Source organism: Marmota marmota, unplaced genomic scaffold, assembly GCF_001458135.2.
Source record: "Marmota marmota marmota unplaced genomic scaffold, marMar, whole genome shotgun sequence".
In the NCBI taxonomy this organism is placed as follows: Eukaryota; Metazoa; Chordata; class Mammalia; order Rodentia; family Sciuridae; genus Marmota; species Marmota marmota.
In genome coordinates, this window is record NW_026000078.1 from 411,892 (window position 1) to 434,016 (window position 22,125).

General features: G+C 36.3%; 2 protein-coding genes across 4 annotated transcripts in view; both read left to right on the top strand.

The window, feature by feature from the left end:
* The window catches only part of Rtca (RNA 3'-terminal phosphate cyclase), a 26,923-nt gene extending 19,002 nt beyond the window's left edge, over nt 1-7,921 (top strand). For 2 of the 3 annotated variants that reach the window (XM_015502608.2, XM_015502610.2), the window contains exons 9-11: nt 2,199-2,293; nt 3,753-3,857; nt 7,563-7,921. In XM_015502608.2, the coding sequence (XP_015358094.1) occupies nt 2,199-2,293; nt 3,753-3,857; nt 7,563-7,664 (302 nt within the window). In that variant the 3' untranslated portion in view covers nt 7,665-7,921. The remainder of the gene's footprint in view (nt 1-2,198; nt 2,294-3,752; nt 3,858-7,562) is intronic. The other variant, XM_015502609.2, reaches the window with a different exon arrangement.
* A 12,878-nt stretch (nt 7,922-20,799) lies between these two features.
* LOC107156527 (WW domain-binding protein 2-like) lies at nt 20,800-22,090 on the top strand. Its single transcript, XM_048814638.1, is given in 3 exon segments — nt 20,800-20,823; nt 21,108-21,380; nt 21,382-22,090. Coding segments are annotated over 3 exon segments (864 nt in total). The 3' UTR covers nt 21,949-22,090.
* Nucleotides 22,091-22,125: the final 35 nt, after the last annotated feature.

The window sequence follows — 22,125 nt, forward strand, 5'->3', positions numbered from 1 at the left end:
TATCCTCTACTACTCCCCCTCCCTCCCTCCCCTCCCTCCCTCCCTCTTCTCTCTCTACCCCCTCTACTGTCATTCATTTCTCCCCCTTGTATTATTTTTCCCTTTCCCCTCACTTCCTCTTGTATGTAATTTTGTATAACCCTGAGGGTCTCCTTCCATTTCCATGCAATTTCCGTTCTCTCCCTTTCTCTCACCATGCACAAAAGTTAACTCAAAATGGATCAAGGAGCTTGATATCAAATCAGAGACACGGCGTCTGATAGAAGAAAAAGTTGGCTATGATCTACATACTGTGGGGTCGGGCTCCAAATTCCACATTCTCATTTTTTAAGAGACATTTTCATTTGTAGCCATGGATTTCATTTAAAGTAGATAATCTTGACTGCAGCCTCAGCTGCTATATATTGGGGATTATGATAGCTCAGGCTTCAGATTGTGTGAGAAAGTGAAGAGACAACAACATAACATTTTTGGTATTCTTTATTCTTTATAAACAGGAATTGAATTTTCCCCTTCTTGAGAGATTCTTGGGGGATCTCTTTCTGATAATTGGCAAAATTGCTAAACAGAATGTGTGGATCCTGTACATTCTCTGGCTTTTAAACCTTGAGTTATGACACTTCTAAACTCTGAAGAACCACACCACATCATTTTGGACCTGCAGCTCTGGCATTCTCAGGGTTTGGGGTCCATCTTCATGTATTGTTTACCTTCAAAGACACAATTAAATGGCTTAGTTTTTTTTTTTTTTTTTAAATAAATAGCCTTAAAAGGGTAATTTGACATTCTACTACTTCTGACAGATTTACTTTGTATTCAGTGTTATACAAAAGATTTAAGGTATGTTCAGAGAGGTCAGAAGTAGAGGAAGGGGTAAATATTCTGACATAATTCATAATAAGCTGAAACCTATTTGGATCTTTTTTTTAACATCATGGAAGCAAGCTCTTTCAATTTTATTTCATTGAAGCTTTATAATTGTAAATTATAAATTGTAAATAGTAGTTGGTTCATCCTAACAAACTCTTACATGCATAGAAATCAATTTGAGGTCATAATCCCCTCCTTTCCCCTTCTATCTCCCCCACTTCCTCTAGTCTACTAGACTTCCTTTCACTTGTCTGTTAATTTGTATTTGATTGGTTCTTTATGTAAATCTTATCCTTCTTTCCCCTTTTTCCTTATTTTACTTGAGCTTCCACATATAAAAGAAAACATTTTGACTTTTGAGTTTCTAAGTTTGGCTAATTTCATTTAGCATGATATTCTTCATTTCTGCCCATTTACTGGCAAATGACATAATTTCCTTCTTTTTAATGACTGAGTAGAACTCCATTGTGTGTGTGTGTGTGTGTGTGTGTGTGTGTGTACACCACAATTTCTTTCCTTTTTTTTAATACCTTTTATTTATTTTTATGTGGTGCTGAGGATTGAACTGAGCACTTCACATGTACTAGCGCTCTACTGCTGAGCCACAACCCTACCCTATATACCACAATTTCTTAATTAATTCATAATTATAATATTAATTAATTCATATTGATAGACATCTGGGTGATTCCATTATTTAGCTATTGTGAATTGTGCCGCTGTAAACATTGATGTGGATGTGCTGTTATCTGCTGATTTCAGAGCTTTTGGGAAAAAGCAGTAGGATAGCTGGGTCATATGGTGGTTCCATCCCTAGTTTTTTCAGGAATCTCCAAACTGCTTTCCAAAGTGGTTTCTATTCAGATCTTAAAGGGACTAAAACTTTAAAGTAGTTGACCTAAGAATGTTACCTGCTTTTTTTTTTTTTTTTTTTTAGCTGAAACTTAATTCCCTGGCTTTCTAAAATCCTTTAGTTCTGATAGAATTGTCTGTAGACTAATTATAACTTATATAAATACCAAGTTTTAAATTTTACAAAGAGGTATACCATTATAAGATCAAAACTTAGTTATAGACTGACTTTTTAACTAATACTTTTAAAATAGGCCCAAAGCTGCCTCTTTTTTCCTCCTCTAACTCATTCAAAAGTAGAAGGCATTTGTATATGTCAATCTCTTCAAGTAATTAAATAACTAAAGATCTTGTCCAAAAGGTACTTGAATGAGTTCAAAGGTCTAAAAATGTTATACCACTACTAGCTGATATCAGTTCAACTTTTTGCCTCTCAGTAATTGATCTAGTTTTCTTTTGCATTATGCTTGTCTTAGGTGTAAATGCAGACAAGGTTGGAATTGATGCTGCTGAAATGCTGTTAGCTAATCTTAGACATGGTGGAACTGTGGATGAGTTTCTGCAAGACCAGGTAATGACACTTTTAGCTTGAAAACCTTTCATCCTATTAGATTTGAACATGTGCTAATTGAATCAAATAAAAATTTTGATCATTGACTATTACATACTCATTAGCAAGTCCTATTTTATTACTTTAAAATATTATTTATTCTGGAGTTTATATTCCTAACATTTCAGTCCTCATCCTGTTGTCTACAAAGTTTGACACATTAGCTTCTTTCTTAAAATAGTTTCTTTACTTGGACTGAAATAATGTATTTTTTTCCACCTCACTGGTTCTATGTTCTGGTTTCTTTTGCTAGTTTGTTATCATTTTCTTCTTCTCAGCTTCTAAATTTTGAAGAGCCTCTTGATCTATATTCACTCCCTTGGTTATTTTGTCCAGTCTCATGGCTCATCTATTTGCAGACGACTCCCAGATTTATATCACTGCCCAGAACACTATTCTTAATTCCTTATTTGTTAGATCTACTATACTTACATCAGTATCTCCACTTGGGTTTATTATATACTTTACTCTCATTGAGAAGGTCCAAATAATACCTTTTTTGTAGTTCACTGTCTTTATATATTTCCTTTCTACCAAAGGAACAATGCTTAGATCAGTGTCTACATTTAGATATTTATTCCTCAGGCTGGGAGTATAGCTCAGTAGTAGAGCACTTACCTACCATGCCCTGTGTTTGATCCCTACTACCATATACACTGGAATAGGATGAAAAATATTCCTCAAGATTTCTTGATCATTTTTTTTATGACAGTTTTCCATGTATACTTCTTGTTCTGGTCTATTCTGTTGAATTCCCAGTAATTCTGTAATAGTTTATTTATTTACCTGTGTTTAAAAAAATGTTAAAAGTGGGGCATGGTGGCACACACCTGTAATCCCCATGACTTGGGAGGCTGAGACAAGAGGATTGCTAGTCTAGGTGAGCTAAGTAACTTAGCAAGTCCTTGCCTTAAAATAAAAATTAAAAGAGTGGGGACTGTAACTCAGTGATAGAGTACCCCTGGATTCAAACCTCAAAAAATAAAATTATTATAAGAGTAGAGGAAATTTGTCATATTTTATATGTTAGTTTGATGAGATAATTGATCTAATTAAATGTATCAACTTCTCTATATTTTATTCTTCGACATTAATTTTAAAAATTCTGTACAGCAAATTGCTGCTAAGCATTTTTATTTCTTTATTTTTGTAGTTGTAGATGGACAGTTTGCCTTTATTTTATTTGCTTATTATATTTTAGTTTATTTTATTTGCTTATTCGCTGTTAAGCATTTTTATACTACATTACAGACTTTTAGTAACAATTTTCCATCATCTTCTAAGGACCTCTAGAAATCTAAAGAAATAGTAATTCTTTTTTAGCCATCTGATTTCTAGTAGTATTTTCATTGTGAATAGCAGAATTATAATTCTGAACATTGGTAAATGTGTGATACTTTTCTTCTTTTTTTTTCAATAGCTGATTATTTTCATGGCATTAGCCAATGGAGTTTCCAGAATAAAAACAGGACCAGTTACACTCCATACACAAACTGCTATACATTTTGCTGAACAACTAGCAAAGGCGAGTATTGCATTAGAGTAATAGGGTCATGGTTTAATAAACATAAAGCCCAATGGTAATTGTAATTGCTACTACTCACTGAGTATTTCCTCTGTGGCATTTAGCCAACTCAGCAGTTTATATGAAGCATCTTTATTTTATTTATTTATTTTGGGGGTACTAGGTATTGAACCTAGGGACGCCTAAACATTGCACTACACCCTTGGCCCTTTTTTATATTTTTGTTTAGAGACAGGGTCTTGCTGAGTTAAGGGCTCGATAAGTTGCTGAGGCTGGCTTTGAACTCTCAATCCTCCTGCCTCAGCCTCTGCTGGGATTACAGGAATGCACCACTGTGCCTGGCTCACTGAAGGATCTTATTCTGCATAACCAGATAGGTAGCTATTTATTATTATTATCTTACCTATGAGTAAAGTGAGGCAGAGAATAAATTCTTCAAGGCCATTTACTTTCTTAGTGCAGAGCTGGGCTTTGAGCAAATCCAGACCTCATATTGCAAGCCCTAAAATTCTAAAGAATTCATAGTTGGCTGTGAAGTTAAATATTCATATGAAATTTTAAATGTTTTATTTATTTACTTATTTATTTATCTCATTTGGTTGTTAAAATATTTACTGATATTCTAACATTGATCAGTCTTCTTAAAGTTAGAGGGGTTTAAGCCAGCCTCAGCAACTTAGCAAGGCCTGGGCAACTTAGTAAGACCTATCTCAAAATAAAAAAATTTTAAAAGGACTGGGGATGAGCCAGGTGCAGTGGCGCACACCTGTAATCCCAGCAGCTCGGGAGGCTGAGGCAGTAGGATCAGGAATTCAAAGACAGCCTCAGCAAAAGCGAGGCACTAAGCAGCTCATTGAGACCTTGTCTCTAAATAAAATAAAAATAGGGCTGGGGATGTGGCTCAGTGGTTGAGTGTCCTTGAGTTCAATCCCCAGAACCAAAAAAAAAAAGTACTAGGGATATGGCTCAGGGGTTGATACCTTTGGGTTCATGTTCTGGTTTCTTTTGCTAGTTTGTTATCATTTTCTTCTTCTCAACTTCTAAATTTTGAAGAGCCTCTTGATCTATATTCACTCCCTTGGTGTGATCCATATTCACTCACTTTACTCATAAGTAAGATAATAATAATAAATAGAAAGTTTGCAAAATAGAGGAAAAAAAAATGGGCTTTAATTCTGCCTTACCAATAGACCCACTGTTGACATATAGGTATTTTCCCCCTAACTTAAGTTGTTTCCTCTGATGTTTGTAATTAATAGACACCATTTCATTTCTTGTTCTTCTCAGTAACGTGTAGCATATTTCTCTTAGTATATTCTCTCTCTCTCTCTTTTTTTTTTTTGGTACAGTACTGGTACTGAACCAAGGACTAAGATGCATTGCCAGCCCTTTTTATTTTTTGTTTTGAGACAGGGTCTTGCTTAGTTGACCAGGCTGGACTCAAGGTATAGTATAATTTTATGAAGTGATATAAAATTTATGGCTCAATTTTATGAAGGTGCTGACCTTATTTTTTTTTTAAATAAAAATAATGCACACTAGTAAAAATAAGAAATTAAATATTATATATACCAAGTAAAAGCCACTGCTTCTCTACTCTTCTTTTTATATAATTCTTAATAACATACACTCTTTTTTGTTATTATAAAGATTAGATAGGTTTTGATTAAATTTTAGGTAAGGTCTAAGAGAATTAAAGGCAAGATTTTTTCTGATGAAAAGAGTTAACTCTTTTTAAATTCTATGTGTACTTTTTTTAATTTGGTTTTTAACTGGACTCAATACCTTTATTTATTTATTTTTATGTGGTGCTGAAGATTTAACCCAGGGCCTCTAATGTGCTAGACGAGCACTCTACCCCTAAGCCATAACCCCAGCCTTCTACATATACTATATTTATAATGATTACTTATCTTCTCTTACAGATTAGTAGTAGTTTTAATTATTATAGTCTTCTCTTTTTATAGTACTTTGCATACAGTAGACACGTTATTTTAAGTGAATACATAAAGGGAAGTGCTTTGAACAGAAAATTTATAGCTCTCACTTCTTGTTTTATTGTATTATGTTTTTAACTGAGTGGCATGAAGATTTCTTTCTTTTTTAAAAAAAAAAATATTTTGTTTTAGTTGTAGTTGGACAAAATACCTTTATTTTATTTTTATGTGGTGCTGAGGATTGAACCCAGCGCCCCACCCATGCTAGGCAAGTGCTCTACCGCTGAGCCACAATCCCAGCCCCTATGAAAGTTTCTTTATATTTTTGTGTCTTAGTGGAGATAGTTCATCTGTAAAATCTGAGACTTGAAGGCCAGGTGCGGTGGAACACTCTTGTAATCCCAGCAATTTGGGAGTCTGAGACAGGAGAATCGCAAGTTCAAAGCCAGCCTCAGCAATGGTGAAGTGCTAAGCAACTCAGTGAGACCCTGTCTCTAAATAAAATACAAAATAGGGCTGGGGATGTGACTCAGTAGTTGAGTGCCCCTGGGTTCAATCCTGCTACCAAAAAAAACCCCAAAAAACTTGAGTTGAGTGTGGTGTTGCATTTCTGTAATCTCCCAGTGGCTCAGGAGACTGAGACAGGAGGATCACAAGTTCAAGGACAGCCTCAGCAACCTAATGAGGCCCCAAGCAACTTAGTGAGATCCTGTCTCAAAATAAAAAATAAAAATGGCTGGGGATGTCACTCAATTGTTAAGCTCCCCTGGGTTCAATCCTTGGTACCAAAAAAAAAAAAAAAAAAAATTGGGACTTGAGCTGGATAGTCTCTTAAGGCTTCTTATATAGGTTTAAACGTGGACTAGAAATGATTTCCATAACTATTAACTTGCATTTCATGTTTTCATTATGTAGATAATTTGAAAAATGCCTGCAGTCTGTAGATAATTTGAAAAATACAGACAAATACACAAACACATAGGTATAAAAAAAAAAAAAACCCACAAAACTATATAAAAATTTTGGTTATCTAGCTCAGTATTCAACATTCATTCCCAGGAATTTCAAGTGTCCACTGTGTGTCAGTACACTGTCAGTGTAAAACTAAATCTGTACTCAGTTTTTATTTTAAATCAGTTTTGTTAAACTGAATCACATTTGCTTTTAAAATGATCATGTTTCCAGAATACAGTGACAGAGATCAACTGTAGTTAACAAGTGAAAAGTACAATGTTAAGCCTAATAAGATAGAAGAAAGTATTAGTCACCACCACCATCCCACCTTACTCCTTTCCTTCTCTGAACTAGATCTTTCTGAGTAATGTATTTAGGGAATTAAATTGGCAAGAAAAATTTAGTGATATTAAATGATAATTTCATACTTGACAGGATAAAAAGTTAAATGTTTGAGTTCTGCATTTTAGACAAATTTTTAGGGAACAGAGAGAGAAGATGCATTATAACCAACAGTTGAGATTCCAAAATTGGTATTTGCCTAGGGTTCTCTTCTGGGAGTTTGGGTCCATTAAGTATGAAGTGGAGACCTACCATCCATATTCTGACAGTTCTACAAGAATGTATACCTCTGAGCAGGAACCATCATTTTAGAACAAAATATGTTTTCTCTAGGCTATTGAATTTGTCATGAATTGTTTCATTTTTGTCTCTGTAGCTTTGAGAAATGGGTGTGATGTCTGCGTATTTATGCTAGAATTATGATCTCATTATTCTTTTCATATTATTTATATACTAAATATTCTGGTTTCAGGCTAAATTTACTGTGAAGAAATCAGAAGATGAAGAAGATTCCTCTAAAGACACTTATATTATTGAATGCCAAGGAATTGGGATGAGAAATCCAAATCTGTAGGGTATTTACCTCTTAAATGATACCTCAGTGATGTATCGCACTAACTTATTTTATGTATACTACAAAACAGCGAATGTTATTAAAGGGCCTGACTAAATTTGGATATGAAATATGTTCTAGATTTACTGAGAATGCTTCATCAAATTAATCTTACTTTAAATATCTCCTGAGATATGGGCAATAAAATGTAAAAATTGATGGATATGTATGATAGTCAATTTCAACATTAAATTATTAAAATATTCTTTATACCTGAAGTAAATGTTTTTCTGTATATAATTAAGTCAGAGATATAGCTTTGATCAGTAATTTGTGTTCCCAGTAGTCTCCTAATCCAGTTTTACTTTCTGAGATTTCAATTGCCTAGAGTTAGCCCTGGTCCAAAAATATTATATGGAAAATTCCAGACATAAATATTTCACTAATTTTAAATGGCACTTCATTCTGAGTAGCATGATGAAATCTCATACCTTTTGCTGTTCTGATTGAGATGTGAATTATTTGTCTCTGTATTTATATTATATACACCACCTGCCTCTTAATTGCTTAGTAACTGTATTGGTTATCAGATCAGCTATCATAATATTGGAATGCTTTTGTTCATGTAAACCTTATTTTACAGGATAATGGACCCAAGGTACAAGAGTAGGGATTCTGCCCATTTAGATATGCCAAAGAAAAGCTGTAAAGTTCTCCCTTTACATATCATCTCACACCATTGTAAGAGTATATACACTATAGTAAGAGAGAAACCACAATCACATAACTTTTATTTGAAAATACAATCAAGTATTGCTTAATAACAGGGAAACATTCTGGGAAATGTATTGGTAGGCAGTTTCATTGTGCAAATGTCATAGATTGTACTTACACAAACACACATAGTACAGGTTAATCATTTGATGCAGCCTCTTGATGCAATAAAGAGACATGGTAAATACAAATGTATGAAGCTGCTATTAACACAGTATACTGTTTTTACAATAAACTTTATTTTATAACTAGAAGGAGACTAATGTAAAATATGGTATAAGTATTATCATTTTTTTTCCTTCTTAATACAGTGCCAAGGATTTACGCCAGGGCCTTACACATGCTAAGCAAGTGCTGTACCACAGAATTACAATCCACAGCTCTATTATCAAGGATTACATGCAGTACATAATTGTGCTATACTTTTTTACGTCTGACAGCACAGTAGGTTACCACCAGCATCACCACAAATATATGAATAATGCATTGCACTAGAATGTTATGGATATGGTGATAAGAACTTTATGATGGTTCAGATCTGTAATGATCTTAAGGGACCACTGTAATATATGCTGTCCCTAATTGGTCAAAATGTCATTAGGCAGTGCATCATCTATTGTTTTAATTGCTCTGATTTATTATTAGTTATTGTTGCTAATCTCTTACTGTGCCTAATTTATAAATTAAGCTTTATCATAGGTATGTTTGTATAGAAGGAAAAACAAACATGTAAATATAGGGTTTTGTACTATCTTGCAGTTTCAGGCATTTACTGGGAGGAGTCTTTGAACTTGTCCCCCATGGTTATGGGGGGACTGTTGTGTTGTTTTAATCTCTTTGCTGAAATCATACGTAAAGTATAATGAGACAGTTTTATATATAAGTGAACTGCTGTATCAATAATAATATTTATTTAAGAGGCATTGTCTCATCCCAATTATATATCCTTCTATCTAGTGGTCACTTGGTAAATGTTGAATTTCAATCTAATGAATATTTTTTTTTTTTTTTTTTTTTAAAGAGAGAGCGAGAGAGTGAGGGGGGAGAGAGAGAGAGAGAGAGAAGTTTAATATTTATTTTTTAGTTATCGGCGGACACAACATCTTTGTTTTGTATGTGATGCTGAGGATCTAACCCGGACCGCACGCATGCCAGGCGAGCGCGCTACCGCTTGAGCCACATCCCCAGCCCCTAATGAATATGTTTTGAAAGCCAATAATTAGAGTTGCAAATTTTAACCCTAGTGGTTTGGTCAACTTCAGCCCAAGATGTTTTTTGTTTGGCTTATATTAAAAAATAATTGAGTGGCTTTAGAATGGACTGTGCTTTCATCACTCTATTATTTTATACACAGCCTGTTTCCACATTTAGATGATTTCCTGGTCCCTGTAGGCTGTTGAGGTTGTGACTCAAATGAAACGAGTTAGGTGTATCAGTTTAATACACTGAACAGTGAGGAAGGAATTAATTACAACTTGGGTCTGTCTTGGACCTTATCTGGTGAATAATTCAAATTTAGTTGAAGATGTAGGTCCAGAAGATGGTATTATAACACATTCATGGCATCCTGAATTAATCTGTATAGAAAAATATTAAAAAAAAATTCCATGCACACAGTTGTTATTCTTACATTTGTCAGTGACTGCTATGGCCTTGAAAAGTTTAATTCAGTTTGTTTTAAAGATGATGACAATACTATTACTTGATATTGATATTTTCACAAATTCGTAAGTTTATGAATTGCTCTTTTTTAACAGTTGAGATAAGAGGTATCTTTATATTTTTAGAGTAAACTTTTTTGGAGTAAAACTATACTTATGGTATATTATTAGGCTCTGTTAAATTTGGGGGTCTTCAGGCTGATGTGATCCTCACTGCTTCTGATGGGATATGCTAAAAATGTTGAAAAGATAGGCTAGAATGCAGAGATTGGGGATCTGGGAGTGAGAGATTAAATTCAACAGTGTAGTGGTGAGTGTATGATTAATCTGGGGTTGGGTTTGTCACTGTTACTGAGTCTCAGCTTTGGTAAAACAAAGGTGGGACAACTGCAAAGAAAAATTTTAAGTCCTAAGTGACTTTAGTTTCTATTTTCCCAAACCGATTTCTATTTTTATTCTATATCTAAAATTCTATTTCAATAAGTTTGTTTTAGACCAACAAATATGAGTAGTTCTGTTGATTTGACACAGTATGTTTGACAGTCTTTAAGAATTTTCTTTAAACTAGTGGGCTTCAAACAGGGGTGTTCATACTTGGAGTTTCACAAAGCCTTTCTACAAGTTTCAGTTTGCTGATAACCATGAGTTTAATTTAGAGAACTGGTTTCCAAGTTTCTCTCCTTAAATATGTATTTCCCTCTTGAGTTGCCTGAAGTCAAGGTAGGGCTTCCAGGTTCTCCTTTTTAACTATTCTGTTAACTATTCTTCTCTTTACAAAAGAAAAGTTTATTTTTTACCCAATCTGACCATGCTTTGGTACATTCCCACAGAGTCTTAAGAAAATCTCCAGGCCACTAAATAAGCAATTGGACATGTTAGTCTTTGAAAGCTTGTTCAAAGATACAAACTTGCATCTAGTTTTTAAATTTTGTATGATTTTAAATAAGGAAGAAAAAAGCTGCAGTGTTTACTTTTAACAGATCAATATTGCATTTTTAAATAGAACTTTTTTCCTGATGAGTAGAAATACTTAATCATTAAGTTTGCCAAAAGGCTCATAGAATACTTAAATTTCTCTTTTTCTTTCTTTCTTTTTTTTTTTTTTGTTTTGTTTTCACTTTGAAAGTTTACTGTTTAGTGTGAATTAAGTACTTGGCTTTCTATTCATCCCTACCATGTGAAATATGTTATAGTTTCTATAATCTATATTGTTAATGTTCTACAAATAATGCCTGTAATCAGTAATACATATTTTTAAGAACTCTTCCTTACTTAGTAACCTTTTTGATATTGTTTTCCAATGAACCTTATCTCATTCCAACAATTAACAATAATCATTCATGATACACGATTTTATTTTGGGAAAAAAGCATCAATCTCTTATGACATATTTCCAGTAAAATTTTACTTTTTTATGTATAATATTTCAAATGAATTTTTATGCTCAGTTGTTTAGTAATATATTCTTCAGAAGAAACTAAAAGTTTTAAGAGTTGTGTTCAATGAAAAATCTTAAATGTAATGCAAATTAATACATATTTTTATGTTAGAGAAATATGAAGTGAACCATTAAGCATAAAAATATATTTAAATAGTGGAGAAGAGGAATGTATTTTTTCAGTTTCAGAAAGTAGATACAAAGAGCTATGGTATTTAGATACCCCGTGGATAACTTTTAGAGTGGTGGAATAATTTTATTTTTAAGTGGAAATATAAAATTAAAATTAGATATTTTGTTATAAATATTGAAACTTAAGATGAAAATTTTTATTTCAACTTAAAAATGTATAAGGATAGTAGTATTTTTAAATTTTAGGAGGTTTATGACCAGAAATATTTGAAGTCAACTGTATTCAATTATTTTTTTTTTTAAAGTAAAGCTACTAATTTAATATCCAGCTTTTCTACATATAGTAAGTACATCTAACTGTCCAATAAATTTTCTGTGGTGATGGAAATTACTATTACTATATCTTAACTGTCCAATAAGGAACCTTGAAAAATGTCTAGTCTAACTGGGGAAGTTTAATTTTGGTTTTGATTAATTTAAATAGTTACATATGCTAGTAGCTGCTATTTTGGATGATACTTATGTATTTTGTGCTGGGGAATGAGCCCAGGAACACTCTACCACTGAGCTATATACCCAACCCTTTTTATTTTTATTTTTTTATTTTGGGACAGTCTCTCACTAAGTTTCCTAGACTGGCCTTGAACTTATGATCCTTTTGCCTCAGCCTCCTGAGTTGCTGGGATTATAGCCATGAACCACATACCTGGCTTATTTTTTAATTTTATATTCTCTCTTTACATTAAGTACTAAGAAGGAACATTTAAGGAAAATCACTTGGAGCCAACATTTGGAGTTTAGATGGTTCCACAATGACAAGGTTTGTGCCACCCTGGAGAAAACAGTGAACGTTTCCAGTATTTTTTCCACATTCTTGTTCTCTGAAGGAGGAAGAAGAGTTGTTAATCTAATTGGTGAGACTGCCTTCTGTGGTAGACCTCACCTGCTGCTGCTACAGCAGAGGAGGTAAGGACAAGCAGTTCCTCCCTTTCCCTGCTTATGCCCCTTTGTGAAAGGATGCTATTAAATGAGGGGATTTTTGAAACCTGTGATCCTTCAGGCAACTGACAGGGCAAGTTTGCTCAGTGTCTGTCTTGAAGTTTTTTCTCCCTCCCTGGAACATGTTAAGCCTAATTTTAAGGGAGGATAGGAGGTGGCTTTTCTTAAGCCTCAGGTCTCAGCTTTCTTGCTCCCCTGTCTCAAAAAATAAACAGTAAGATAAAAAATAAATAAATAGGGCTGAGGATGTGGCTCAGTGGTTAAGCGTCCCTGGGTTCAATCCCTAGTACCAAAAAAGTAAAAATAAAAAAGTATAGTAGTGTAGGGAAATGAGTAACATGATCTTTAGATGTTATCAGATGGGTGGGGCAGGTCAGGACAGACGTCCAACCCAGTAAGGATTGCCAAATAACTCCATTTTTTCTTCTGTTGTAGTATCACCTCTTTCTTCCCTGTTCTGACCCTAGCACAAATCTCCTATGTTCATAATTGGGCAACAAAGTGGTAACCCTTCATTTAATATCTGTAAAGGTCAAGCACTGTACAGCACTATGCAGGCTGTCATGGGGGAGATAGAACCTCCTGGACCACCATGCAAGATGCAGTTATTTGAAGCTATTGTTTGCCAAATATATGTAAAGCATATACTGGCCTATAAGAGTTTAAGAGGAATTGGAATTTGGGGGTAGAAACCCTGAGGCAACCATTTCCAACCCAAATGGATCCATCTTACCAAATCTTTCATGCGGCTTATTTTGAGTTTGTGCTATTTCAGTGGTCCCCGAAGCATATTGGTCCCCCAAAACATATTTCAGTATGATATATGTTCTTAAATCAGGGTTTAGTCAGGAAAAATAGGAACCACATTTGGTATTGCAAAGAAAGTTGAGCTTATTCAGAAAACTCACTAATAGTTGTTGGAAAGCTAACAATAAAGAGCAAAGAGAAGACACTGAGGTAACCAGAGATTAATAAGTTATAGAAGTGGTTAACATCCTAGGAATGGGGAAATAAAAGGTAAGAGTGTGATTACCAGAACCTAGCAGTTTGAAGGAGGGGCACTTTGGGACTACAATCAGATTTCTCAGCAAGGGACACTTTTCAGCTGGTGATCTGACCTTATAGCATTGTAGTTAGTACACAGACTGGTAGGGGGAGGTGCAATCTCATAGATTCCAGTGGCTTGGCACAGAAGGTGAGGGAGCACAGTGAGCTGACATTTCAACTGCTGAGGGGGGCACAGCGAAGGTGTGTGGCAGGGTCAGTGACAGAACTGAAAGAAGCCAGTCTGCTGCAGCTGCTGAAACAATCCTGAAGGAAAGGTATTTTCCCTTCCCCCGCTTCCTAAGTTAATTTTCCCTAACTAAGATTGCTCAGAAGTTGCTCTTACCATGATTTCAGTTCTGTTATTTTCAAACCACTTAGGCACAGATTATTGCAGTCTTACCAGTGATATTTCTCTATAATATCAGTAATTTTCAAACTTCTTTGGGGAAATATAAAATCCCAGCTTGGGGATATAACTCTGTGGTAAAGCATTTGTCTAATACACCTAAGTATACCTAAAGTAAACCCTTGTTGGGTTTGATACCCAAGACAAAAAAAAAAAAAAAGTAAAATTCCAGTCCATTCCACCCTCAGGAAATTCTGAATGGAAAATTCTGGGTGGGACCTGTTTTCCAAAGGACCCTCCCAAGTAACTTGGGTTTAGGTGGTTCATATAACACTGCTCTACATTTACAGGTGGCTCCAAGAAGGCTGGGAAAAACTGAGGAAGAATTCAAGTAAGACTAGGGAAGAAACAGGTGCAAGTTGTTGTTCTGTTGTGAATAGACTCCAATTCCAGAAACAAGTTGAAAGACAACCCAAAATCTTTTTTGCCTTTGCTTAACATTGATTCAAAATGTAGCACGTCACTGCACTCACATTACCAACCTAGGTATGCAGAACAGCTCTCTATCTGCATGAGAAAGGCCACACAACATAATGGATGCTGGTATCAGATTGCTCTTCCAGGACCATATCACAGCTGCCTCCAAAGCCTGCTGAAACAAATAGATGAATACAAGCTTCCCCGCTTTTTAGTTGTCTAGGTAAATTAACTGAGCCTTGGATTTTTCATGGGAATAATATTTTTTAGCTGTTATGACTTGAATTAGAATATTTAATTGTTTTAGACCTAATTTCTTTCTTAAAACAAGACTAGAACATTTGATATCTTTTCTAGCTCCAGACTTCTTCATATATTATTTGAAGATTCTATTCTAGTGTAATTCAAGTAAAAACATTCAGATACTTGCAGAAAACAAAATCTTCTTTAGGCAGAAAATGTTTTCATAATCATATTCCTAAGTTGAGTAATGACAGGTAAGGTAGTAATAGCTTCAGGCAAAATGATTCTAGCTGGCACTGCTACAGATCTCTGGAACAAAGCATACACTTTGGATCTGATAAGAGCAGCTTTATCAGACAAGTCCTGTGAACATCCTCAGTGGACTTTTTCATGGAAAAAGGAATGCCCAGTGATGAGAAGCTGGAGTTGTGACACACTGACCCTGGAGTTAATGGTCTCAAAGTAGGGTATATGAAGAGTGACGTTAAATTTCTGAGGAGCCTTTGAGCTAAATAGGGCATAGCATCTCATCTCACTCCTGATGTGTCTCAGATTTCTCCATTCTCTATCAATATGAGAGTATAAAAGGGAGAGATTTCCCTCTCAAAACACAGAAGCCTGGATTCCTGCCTTTCTCCACTTTCGTTGGCTTTTCTGGCACTCACCTTGTCCACTCCAATACGTTGTTTAGGTTTATGTAGACAACTGACCTTTATTGCATAGTGTGGATTCTGAGGTACAAACACCTGCGATTTTTTTCTCAAGTGGACTTCATATTATTTAGTTGGCTTTACTGAAGCCCCATGTTTTGCACACTTGCCAAAAAGGCTTAGGGGCTTAAGTACTAAAAAAGTTGTTCTTCTTGGCATTCCATTTAGCTCTTAGATCTCTGTAAGGGTCTCCCCCTGGGATTATAGTTACTCTGAGTGATGCCCCCCCCATCCCCATTCTGAAGAATTTTCTTTTCCCTGGAAGACTCTTTCATTCACTCTGGTAGGCAGGATCATTGAGTCAAGGGGGAAACCTAGAGTAGGAAACTCGGTTTTAAAGTCAATGAAAAAGTCAAGAATGAAGCACAAAAGGAAAAGGAAGTGCTGCTCTCAAGACACAGTAGGATAAAGTTTGTCAAGAGTCATGAGAAGGTTACAGGTCATACTAGGAGGGCATTCAAAAAACCAGTAGTAGGGCTGGGGTTGTGGCTAAGTGGTAGAGTGCTGCCTAGCATGCATGAGGCACTGGGTTTGATCCTCAGCACTACATAAATATAAAAATGAAGTTATTGTGTCCACCTAAAACTAAAAAATATTAAAAAAAAACACACAAAAAAACAACAAAACAAACAGAAGTAGCTACAGAGTACCACAGACAAGGAGACCTTGAAACTGAGCTGCAGTCCACTCCAGAAAGGGAGCACCTTGTGTGCTCTTGTTGCTATATTGCTGAATTCTTACTGGGTGAGCACCCAGGTGACTTACTTTCCCAGGCAGGCTGGTCCAGTGAGGGCTAAAAACACACCTTCCCCGAGAATATGTTTTAATCAGCTTTTTCATTGCTGTGACCAAAATACATAACAAGAACAATTAGAGAAAGAAAATTTTATTTTGGATCACAGTTGCGGAGTTTTCAGTCCATAGATGGCTGACACCATAACTGGGCCTGAGGTAGAGCAGAATGTCATGGCGAAAGAGTGTGATAGAGGAAAGAAGCTCAGGACATAGTCACAACCCACCTGCCTACAGTTACCTCCCAGTTAATATATACTAGTGAATTAATGTGCTAAATTAGGGTAAAGCTTTCATAACCCAATCATTTCATATTTAAACTTTCTTGCATTATCTTACACATGAGGAATGGGGAGACACCATATCTAAACCATTACAGACATGTTTGTAATCCAGAACTACATTCTAGCTGTTGGTAAAAGCTGCACTGATTTTTCATTAATTTGGCTGTTGTAACTTCTCTCTTCCCTTCCTGAAGAAACCCTGTTCTGTCACTCTTGTGTTATCCACAAACATCCTAGATAATCTATTTTTTATCAATCTCCTTAATTTCAATTTTTCTATCAGACCATATTCTTTGTATTCTCCCTCTTGGGCTTCTCTCTCTTTTCCTACTTATCTCCTTTGTAGTTGATCTGTCATCACTTTTCTACTGTGAGCAGATCTTTTGGCTATTTTCTTGAGTTTTTCCTTCCTTTTCTCTTTTTTTAAATTTTTTTAATATTTATTTTTAGTTTTTGGCGGAACAACATCTTTATTTTATTTGTATGTGGTGCTGAGGATCAAACCAGCGCCTCGCGCATGCCAGGCAAGCGCGCTACCGCTTGAGCCACATCCCCAGCCCCCTTCCTTTTCTCTTGCAAGTAGTTTTTTGTTTTTGTTTTTGTTTTCAGCTTATCACAACTTCATTCTCTGTTTCTCTCCCATTGTCAGTGCTCTTGGATAAAGTAGATATTCTCTCTCAGCAGTTCTCCTGCCTAGCCTTCTCAACATGGCTATCAACTAGAGAAAAGGTTTATTACCTTGTGTTGGAATGGTTTATATCAAACAGCATGTTTTCTACAAGAATTTTAAAAATTTTTCTAATCTATGATTATTAAAAAAATAAATGTTAAACATTCAGGATCATCTAGGTGTCCTTTTTTTAATAGACAAGGATTGTGACAATTTCAGTATTCAGAGTTACACATATAATTGCATAGGCACCAAAGAAAACAGGAATAGACTTAATGTGTAAGTGATGAATTCGAGCTAAGCGGAGGCTGAATGACATCATGTTGCATTGTACAGATGAATGTTTTTCAGTGATTCAAATGTAGAGAATTAGTGGGGGAAATGAATCATCACAGCACAAACAGTGAAAAGCCTGCCAAACAAAAACAAACCTGTACTGAAGCAAGCAGTACTATGCCTAGATTAAACCAAGTCACATCATTATTCACCTTAAATGTAATTAGTTTGAATTGTATTTTTGTTTTGGATTTTATCATAATTAATTTATAAAAATTTTAAATGGTTTTTAGTTGTATAAGAGCTATAAGCATAAGGAATTTATAACTATTTTTCTATTTACAGATATTTATATAACATTATAATAAAAACAATTCGTCAGGCTACTAAACTAACAGGGATCAGAGCCATCCTCCTGCCTGAGACAACTTAAACTGAACAAAATATATGGAGTGACAATTTTCAAGTCATTGTTAGATATTAGGGAATGAAAGATAGTATTCCCTGAAGTACGGGAAACAAGCACAGATTACCCCTGCTGACTGCCAGTATACCGTTTAGTTTCCAGGCCATGGTACAGGGAGGGGGAAAGCCAGGTAGGACCTGATGAACTTCTTGGATTGAGGATATTGACTGAATGACTGTGGACACTTGAATGACTACAGTTTGCAGGAAAGAATTCTGGAGAAATGAGAGAGCAGCAGAGAAGGAAGTTCAGAGATCTGCCAAAGGTTCCCCTCAAATATTCAGTAGAGTACTGATGAGCACCTTACTATCTTAGGCTGTGAAAGAATCATCCAAGAGGAATAGAAGAAATAGCAATTGTTGCTCACACAGGACTAGAAGATGTTCCTGTCCACTGCCACCCCTACCTACCACCAAGCCAAATTTAGAAAACCTCGTAATTCATGGGGAATTATGTAGAGTATTCAGGACAGTCATGCATCATAAATGAGGAATAATTAACCCTAGAATACATGCTGAGCTCGTCTCACCTAAGAAACTTAAGATAGATTTAAAAGAGCCAAACTATTTCCTAGCAATATTATGTGGCCCAGAATCAATTCTAGTGATATTTAAAAGAATACAAAAATATCCAGCCACCAACAAAGTAAAAAATACAACGTCTGGTATCTTAAAAGTACTAGGGCAAGGGTGCAACTTAGTGATTGAGCACATACTTAGCATGCACAAGGCCCTGGTTTCAATCCCTAGCACCAAAATAAACAAACAAAAACTACTAGGTGATCAATATGCAGGAATATATGACCCCAAATTATAAGAGATAAATCAATAGGAATTCACAGAGAATTGACTATAATGTAATAATTAAGACAACATTAGTTGTTATAACTGTATTCCACATGTTCAGAAAGATAAAGGAAAGATTGAACATGTTAATTAGAGAAAGGAAGACAGAGAAAGGACCCATATAGAACTTAAAGATGAACAGTATGATACTTGAGATGCAAAATATGCACATTAGACAAAATTAGATATTGCAGAAATGTAGATTAATAAACTTGACACAATAGAAACAATGCAAAGAGTAATACCGAGGAAAAATGAATTTTAAAACATAAACAGAATATTAAGCTGTGGGACAACTTGAATGGGTTAAAAATACTTAATTGGAATCCCTGAAGGAAAGGGTACAGGAAAGATTTTTGGGTTTTCTTGGGTTTTTTTTGGGGGGGGATACCAGGGATTGAATTTAGGAGCACTCTGCCACTGAGCCATATCCCCAGCCCTATTATGTATTGTACTTAGAGACAGCGTCTCATTGAGTTGCTTAGCACCTTGCCATTGCTGAGGCTGGCTTTGAACTCATGATTCTTCTGTCTCAGCCTCCCAAGCCACTGGAATTACAGGCATGTGCCACCACAACCAGCTGACAGGAAAGTATTTGAAGAAATGAAATGATAATATCTTTCTAAATTTGATGAAGAATATAAACCCACAGTTCTAAGAATCTTAACAAACCCCAAGCATAAGAAGCAGGAAGGGAAAAACATCAAGCTATAAATTACCCCAAACCAATGAAAAAAATCTTAAAAGCATCCAGAGACTGACAGCAGATTTCTCTCAGAAACAGTGAGGAAGAAGAATGGAGGAAACATCTTTATTGACATTAAAAAAAAAAAGAAAAGTAAACAAAAGTGTCTTTAAAAAGAAGGCAAAATACCTTTTCAGACCTACAAAAGTTGAAAGAATTAGCCACCAATAGATACATACCAAAAAATAATAATAATAATACATTAATTTCTCAGGTGGAAGGAAAATGATACAAAAGAAACCTGCAAGGGCTGAACACTAGGAATCATAACTGCATAGGTAAATATAGTCTTTTCTGTTAGCACAAAATGACTGGGCCAGACACAAACTTCAGGATCATCTCAGCCAAAAGGAAGTTTCATGCAGGAATGGGGTGATGCTGGCGGACCCACTTTCCTGGTGGAAAATGAGCCACTGAACAAAGGAGGGGACTGGGCTAATATTGGTTATACTGAGAGGTAACTTAATTAATGAGTGTGTCAGCTTGAGTACTCAGGAATTTGGGGTCTGTTTTACTGGGCGAAAGGGGAGGGAGTCCAGGGTCAGCAGTCAGTGTCTGGGATTTATCTTACTGGACCAGATGGAGGGCCTGGGGTCAGTGGTTGGTATCTGGAAAGGGTTTGTTTAGGGAAGAATTAGGCTTTGGCCTCTTCCCAGAGACTAGGTTTAATGGACACCTCCTCCCCAGGGTTTGTTTTACCACCAGGAAAGGATGTATTAGGAAAGGATCAATGCTCTCAATGTATGACCTTCTTTCTCACTCCCTTTTCCCAGGCCTTACTATTTTGAGGTTTGTGATTTTCCATATCTAATATTTCCAAAAAGAGAATAGACTGTTGAAACAAAAATAATAACAATGTAGTATGGATAATATTTATAGAAATAAACCATATGACAACATAGCAAAAAGACTGGAAGGAGAGATATAGTAAATTTCTTATATGTGAAGGAATGTAATTGGTTCTCCTTCTGTCATTATGCCCTGACTGATAAAGACTATGAAAAATGTGTTGGAATTTTGAATGGGATCGCATTAAATTTATTTGAAGGTTTTTTGCTTTTTTGTTTTGTTTTGGTGCCAGGGATTAAATTCAGGGTCATATAATCACTGAGTCATATCCCCAGACCTCTTTTGTATTTTAGTTAGAGACAGGGTCTCACTGAGTTGCTTAGGGCCTCACTAAATTGCCAAGGCTGGCTTTGAACTCACAATTCTCCTGCCTCAGACTCCTGAGCTGCTGGGGTAACAGGCATGCACCACCATGCCGAGCTATTTGTAAGTTTTTTATTAATGAACATGGTATGTCTCTTCATTTACTTATGTTTGCTTTAGTGTTTCAATAAGGTATTATCATTTTTTTCAGAAAGGATTTATACTTCTTTTTCTATTTCTAGTTACTACATGACATGTCCTTCTTTAAAAAAGAATACAGACTTGACTTTATAGAGCAGTTTTAGGTCCATAACAAAATTGACTGGAAGGTGAGGGATTTCCTGTATGCCACTTACATGAACACATATGAACACATATCTTCCCTGTGATAGAAGTTGTTTTGGTAGATACTAAGGAATGTAATTGTGGTTGCGAGTCTTGGGACCCCTCTCGGAGAGACTCTGGCGCTCAACAAGAACCATTCGGAGGGTGGCAGAGTAATCGTCAACAACACTGAGAGCATCCTAATGTCCTATGATCATGTGGAACTTACATTTAATGACATGAAGAATGTTCCAGAGGCCTTAAAAGGGACCGAGAAGGGCACTGTCTACCTTACCCCTTACTGGGTCATCTCTCTGTCCAAGGGGAAGGATGTCATGCAGTCCTTCATGATGCCATTTTTATCTCATGAAGGACTGTGAGATCAAACAACCTGTGTTTGGTGCAAACTACATCAAGGGGATGGTAAAGGCTGAAGCAGGAGGTGGCTGGGAAGGCTCTGCTTCATACAAGTTGACCTTCACAGCAGGGGGCGCCATCGAGTTTGGTCAGTGCATGCTCCAGGTGGCATCTCAAGCTTCCAGAGGTGAAGCCCCCAATGGAGCCTATGGGTACCCTTCCATGCCCAGCGGGGCCTATGTCTTTCCCCTGCCAATCGCCAATGGAATGTATCCCTGCCCTCCTGGATACCCCTATCCATGGCCCCCACTTGAGTTCTATCCAGGAGCTCCTGTAATGGATGGGACTATGGGATATGTGCAGCCCCCTCCACCACCCTATCCTGGACCCATGAAGCCTCCAGTCAGTGGCCCTGATGTCCCCTCCACTCCTGCAGCTGAGGCCAAGGCCTCAGAAGCAGCTGCCAGTGCCTATTACAACCCAGGCAACCCACAAAATGTCTACATGCCCACGAGCCAGCCTCCACCACCTCCCTACTACCCTCCAGAAGATAAGAAGACCCAGTAGACCCTGCCTACTTCCCTGTCCCCACCTCATGGGCCTTCCCTACCCCTCCTTGTGGGACTGCATCTGGCTGGGGGAGGCCAGGGAGGACCTTATTCTTCCCCTGGTCTGATTATAAAAGTTACCAGGAACTAGTGTTGCAGGAAGGCAGGGCTCTTTGTCCCGTCCCGTCCCCCCCCC